Source organism: Camelus dromedarius, chromosome 16 (genome assembly GCF_036321535.1).
Source record: "Camelus dromedarius isolate mCamDro1 chromosome 16, mCamDro1.pat, whole genome shotgun sequence".
NCBI classification, from domain to species: Eukaryota; Metazoa; Chordata; class Mammalia; order Artiodactyla; family Camelidae; genus Camelus; species Camelus dromedarius.
The window spans coordinates 40,110,491-40,115,791 of NC_087451.1; the positions used below are offsets into that span (position 1 = coordinate 40,110,491).

Genomic DNA, 5,301 nt, shown 5'->3' on the forward strand with positions numbered 1-5,301 from the left:
CAGGAGAATGACATTGTTGTGTGTTGGCCGCGCAGGCTCAGACGTGACTCATCCCACCCCGGGTTCTACCATCAGAGAGTGGTCCCACAAGTGCTTGTGGAAGCACAGCAGTGACCTATTTCATGAGCTAAACAACCTCACAACACACACACATTTCTTTAAAACTCATCATGGATTTGTCTCTTAATTATCTAATGTTGATACTATCAGTTTTACCCTGTGGCCATCAAACTGCTCTGGGGCTAGAAAGGTCTTTGTGCAGCCCATCCGCAGGACCACTTCTGAGTCCAGGTAGCAGAGGCTCACTTTTGGCAGGAAAGGAAGTGGAGGGGTTTTGTAACAGGACTCATGGTATCTCCTTACCACTGGAACTAATACTCAAAGAGCAGGTAACCTAAGAACCAGACCCGGCCCCTCCCATTGTCCTGGCTGGTGGCCAGCGAGTCCGGTCTAGAGGACAATTCTAACCTCAGCCTCCTCCATGGTCCTTCCCAGCCTGCGTGCGTCCCCTGCCAGTCCCTCCGCAGGGGGTGCCCTTCTCCAGCTCAGGCACTTGTCAGATGAAGGAGGCACCCCTCCCTCTTCCCTGGAGATGCTTTGATCCATCAAATGCCCTCACTTTCCCTTTCCTCAGAAATTGTAACACCAGTTTACAAAAGAAAAATAGAAAATCTCTTGGGCAGTTACAGGGGTTGAGGGGAATGGGAACGACCTGAAATGGCGGAGGGAGTGAGAAGGCCAGGTCACATTTATTTCCAGTCCTGCCCAGCTTTTTTTTTTTCTTTTTCTTTTTCTTTAAACCTCAAGTTCCCTTTTCTTGACAGCATTATCAGCTTGTTTTCTTTCCTCTGAAGTGCTTTCTTCACCTTGCCGTCAGCTCATCCTCAGCGCCCAAAGTGCTGATTCTGTGGTGGCCACCTTCAGTTCAGCCCGCAGACCGTCCTGGGAAGGGCAAGGGGCCTCTGGAGAGGCAGCCAGGCAGTGCCCACGTGCCCGCCCGCCCGGCTCCTTGTGCTTCCGAGGGCTTCACCTTCCTTCCATCACCACAGCGCCCCTTGAGAGTCTGAATGCAGGTGTGGAAGCTTGGCCAGGAAAGATGCACATTAACAGTCTTAGAAGTCTCACACACACCACATCCAGGGAGTGCTCAGGCCTGCAGCTCAACCCAAACATAAATCTTTCTCCAGAGAAGGATGGGGTGCTGAGAAGCTGAAGCACAGCGTGGGTGTGCTGAGTGAGCCAAGGGAACAGCTGGGAGCTGGGGAAGCCTGCTGCCTCCCTCACTCCCCTGCCAGGCAGAAGGTGCTGCGCTGTTCTGATCCCTGACAAGTGTGTGGGCTGCACTCTGGAGCCACTGGTTCTATTCCTGCCACAGTATGGGAACAAGCTATGTTGAGGGCTGTGCTTCATGAAATAGCTTCCAGCCCAACAGTCCCTGGTGCCCAGTGTCTCTGGTGTCACCCCCAGAGATACCAGCTGTGCTCCCTGCACAGCTTATGCTCCACCCCACAAGTGAGTGACAGTCCCCTGCCCCCTGTGTGCCTCAGACCTGTTGTGCAGTGTGCTGGAGCCGAGACCGCCGGCTTGGCCAGAGGGCAGGGAGTAAGGAGCCAGGGTTGGGGTCAGGAGGCCTGGCTTCTCACGCCAGCCCTGCTGCTGTAGCTTTGCTACTTGGAATAAGTCACTTCAAATCTTCAGGCCTGGCTCCCTTGTGTCAGATGAGGTTTGATGAACCGAGGTTTGCTTATTTGAAGAATGTAAATCTCTTTGCCTGAAGAGGGTGTCTTCGACTTCCCGCAGGGGCTGGGGAGGAGGGAGACGGGGGTGACTAAACCTACAAAATCCAGTTATAGAAGTGCTTTAGGACGGCAGCGTCGGGAGGACATGCGCTCCTGGGCCCGTCTCCGGGACGGCAGAAGGCGCTGAGGAGTGGCGGCGGAAGGTGACTAAACACGGGGTTCCCACGGCCCTCCCTGCGGCACAGGCCGGGCTTCGCGGCCTCGCTTGGCAGGACCGCGTGCCCGGCCGCCGCTGCCAACTTCCTCGACCCAATGTGCGCGCGCGGGGGCGCCCCTGGCGGCGGGAGGACTCCGCGCCAGAGGGGCCGTGGGAGCCGCGCGGGGGCCCTGGGCGGGTCCATGGTGCCGCAGGGCCCTTGGAGCGCCGGACGGGCGCGGGGGCTGTTGGGTCTATCAGGGAAAAGGAGGCAGCGAAAGGCCCAGGCGCGCCTGGTTATCCTTTTCCGCTGCGGGGGCGCCAGGAACGCCATTTGTCCCGCGCACGCAGCCGTCTCTACCTGAACTTGCCCCTGCCTCGAAGCCTGTGGTATCGAGCCCTCTGGCTCCGGGCCCTGCCTCCGTCCGGAGCGGGCCGACGGGGCGGCCGGCTTCGCGAGGCCCGCGATTGCGGGGCTCCAGGGGCGGTGCGGAGCGCCGGGAGCGCGGGGTCGGCGCGAGGGGTAGACAAAGGCGGGGGACGCCGAGCGAGGGGAAGACAAAGCGCAGAAAGGGGGTCGGCGGCGGCGCCGGAGCCCCGGAGGCGGCTCCGGGCGCGGCGGAGCCAATGGGCGGGCGCGGGGCGGGGGCCGGCGGGGGCGGTGCCGCGATAAGGCGGTGGCGGCCGCGGCCGCTCAGGGACCACTGGCAACCGCGGCAGCTTGCGCGCGCGCACTCCTTGCACTCGAGGCGTCCCCCGGAGACCGACCCCCGCCTCGCGGCCCAGGCCGGGGCCCGGTGAGACCCGCGGGCGGACCAGGGGAGGGGTCGGCGTCCGGCTTGCAACCCGGGCCGCCCAGGTGGGGGCTGCGGACGCGAAAGCCGCCGCCCATGGGGTCCGGACGCCGAGCGCCTCAGCCCGTGGCTCTCGACCCGGGCCCCGAGGCCGGCGTCCGCAGGGGTCCCAGGTCTGGAGTCCGCTTCACGCGGGTCCAGGGCCGAGGAGCCAGGAGCGCGGGCGGCCAAGCCGGCGAGCGCTGTCCAGAGGCTGCGCCGGCCCGGGCGGCCAGGGCCCCGGCCTCCGCGCTTTGGCCCCGCGCTGGGTACCGTCGGGCCGGGGTCAGGCCAGGGCGGCAGATTCTAGCCGCGGTTCCTCCAAGCCCGCCCTCTGCTGACCTCCCCTCTCGCCAGGCGGGGTCTGGGTCTGCGGGCGCTGGGGCGGCTGCGCGCGGAGCCCCTCCCCCAGCTGCTACCCGCTAACTCTGTTCTTCCCCTGACACATGGTTCCACTCAGGGACCCCTGCCCCCTGGGGAGCCGCTTTAGGGGGTGGCGGGCGGAGGGGAGGTGGGTGAGGGGCGGAAGTGGCAAGACCCAGAGCAACAGGAAATGACTTAGGGAAAGTCCCAACCACAGCCCCCAGCCCCCTGCTTGTAAACACCCCTCCCCCACCCTGCGGGCTGGGGAAAGGCTTGTGGGGCCCTCCCAACCGACTTCCCCTTGCAGAACGCACCGGGTGCACTCGGGGACTCCATCGCCTCCAACGAGCCATGTTCCAGGCTGCAGGAGCCGCCCAGGCCACCCCTTCTCACGTAGGTGATCAGCCCGGTGGGAGGGCACTCCCCAGCCCCCGCAGGTGTCATGCCTGCGGGTGAGGGGGTGAGGAGCAGCTTGTTGGCCTGTCCCCTTCCTCTCCCCCTTGAGTGTCCCTGGGATCTGGGCTGGTGACTGCAGCGATGGTCTGGGACATCCCTCAGCTGACCCTGCCCCAACTGCCCTCTCCCTCAGGAAGCCAAAGGCAGCGGTGGCAGCAGCACGGTTCAGCGCTCCAAGGTAGGGCCCTGAGCCTGTCGTGTGCGGGGAGGAAGGGATGGGAGCTGCCCAGGTCCCTGATGGAGGCTCTTCCCCAACAGTCCTTCAGTCTTCGGGCCCAGGTGAAGGAGACCTGCACTGCCTGCCAGAAGACCGTGTACCCCATGGAGCGGCTGGTGGCTGACAAGCTCATTTTCCACAACTCTTGCTTCTGCTGCAAGCACTGTCACACCAAGCTCAGGTGCGCCCCCGCCCTGCCCTTCCCTTCCCTTCCCGCCCTGCCTTGACCTGACCACAGCTGTTTTGCTTCTGCAGCCTGGGCAGCTACGCTGCACTACACGGGGAATTTTACTGCAAACCCCACTTTCAGCAGCTGTTTAAGAGCAAAGGCAACTACGACGAGGGCTTTGGCCGGAAGCAGCACAAGGAGCTCTGGGCCCACAAGGAGGTGGACCCTGGCACCAAGACAGCCTGAGGCCCCTCTGACTGTCCACCCCTCCTCCCTCCTTAGAGGGTCTGGAGCAGGCGTGGGAAGGGTGGGGAAGAGATTGGCGCGAGTGGGGGCAGGGTGGGAAGGGGATGAGGCCCTCTTGCTCAGGCAGAGGGTTTCCGGCATAGGGCTCTGCTCCAGGATTCCCTCCTCCTCCCTCAGTGGGTGGGGGTTTGGGAACCAGGATTGGGGTTTGCTTACCACCCTGCTTCCAGCTTCTTTCAGCCTGCCCCAACTCACCCCATGGCCTCCTGGGAGGCCCCCAAGCCCAGCTTCCCTATCTAGGTGCCTTTTCTCCAGCAAGGAGTCAGCATGCCCCCCTCAGGGTCCCAAGCTCCCTCACTGCCACCAGGGGCCCTATGTGGCCCCGTCTCCCCATCTACCTCTGCCCTTAGCCTGGTCCTGAGCCATGGAAACTGGAGGAAGGTGAGCCAGTGTGTCGTCTGCCGGGCCTCACTGAATGCCCACCAGGACCCTGAAGGGGAGGGGAAGGGAAGTGGAGCAGCCCTGCTGCCCTGAAAGGCAAGGCAGGGTGTGCCCAGTGGGGCTTGAGACCGTCTGGCACCGCTGAAGTCAAGCAGAAGCTAAAGCACCCACCAGGCTGAGAGCCACAGAGACTGGTGGGGGGCTGGCGGGGCCATGCTCCCCTCTTTTCCCATTTCTTCTGGTTCTGACTGTTGTGATCAACCCTGTTTTAAACATATTTCAACAGATCCTGACTCTGTATTATGTGGCCTGATGGGGGGCTTGTTGGCAGGAAGGACAGACTCACCATGTGGAGGTGAAGGGGGACAGGGTCAACCCAGAGCACTCCTGCCCTTGGTTGGGGGGGCGGTGGGTGTCAGAGAAATACAAGGCAGCCTGGGAAAAGGGGATCTCCTCTTCCCTGTCAAGTCTCCATGCTGCCAAACCCAGAGTATTTAATAACCAAATCCCTCAGCCTTGTGTTACATAAGAGGTCAGGCCAATCAGTGGGTCACATTGCCTAGCTTCACTGCACTTCAGTGTGTTAGGGTGAAAGGCAGAATCCTTTTACCAAGTCTTTGGTGGATCCCCTTTGCCCTGGA

General features: G+C 62.3%; 1 protein-coding gene across 2 annotated transcripts; it reads left to right on the top strand.

Annotated features, from left to right (window-relative positions):
* Positions 1-2,577: 2,577 nt before the first annotated feature.
* On the top strand, positions 2,578-4,947 carry LIMD2 (LIM domain containing 2). Of its 2 annotated transcripts, none has more exons than XM_031468868.2 (5): positions 2,578-2,732; positions 3,439-3,524; positions 3,721-3,765; positions 3,846-3,985; positions 4,060-4,947. In XM_031468868.2, the coding sequence occupies exons 2-5, from the start codon at positions 3,483-3,485 to the stop codon at positions 4,217-4,219; spliced, it is 387 nt and encodes a 128-aa protein (XP_031324728.1). In that variant the 5' UTR covers positions 2,578-2,732; positions 3,439-3,482; the 3' UTR covers positions 4,220-4,947. The 2 variants fall into 2 exon arrangements, with proteins under 2 accessions (XP_031324728.1, XP_031324729.1); XM_031468869.2 differs by having other exon boundaries at positions 2,667-2,794.
* Positions 4,948-5,301: the final 354 nt, after the last annotated feature.

Bases quoted from the DNA above. Each gene is read 5' to 3' on its own strand.
- LIMD2 (XM_031468868.2), top strand. From the start codon at position 3,483: ATGTTCCAGGCTGCAGGAGCCGCCCAGGCCACCCCTTCTCAC. The intron at 3,525-3,720 runs GTAGGTGATCAG...CCTCTCCCTCAG, and splicing joins CCCAGGCCACCCCTTCTCAC to GAAGCCAAAGGCAGCGGTGG. The intron at 3,766-3,845 runs GTAGGGCCCTGA...CTTCCCCAACAG, and splicing joins GCACGGTTCAGCGCTCCAAG to TCCTTCAGTCTTCGGGCCCA.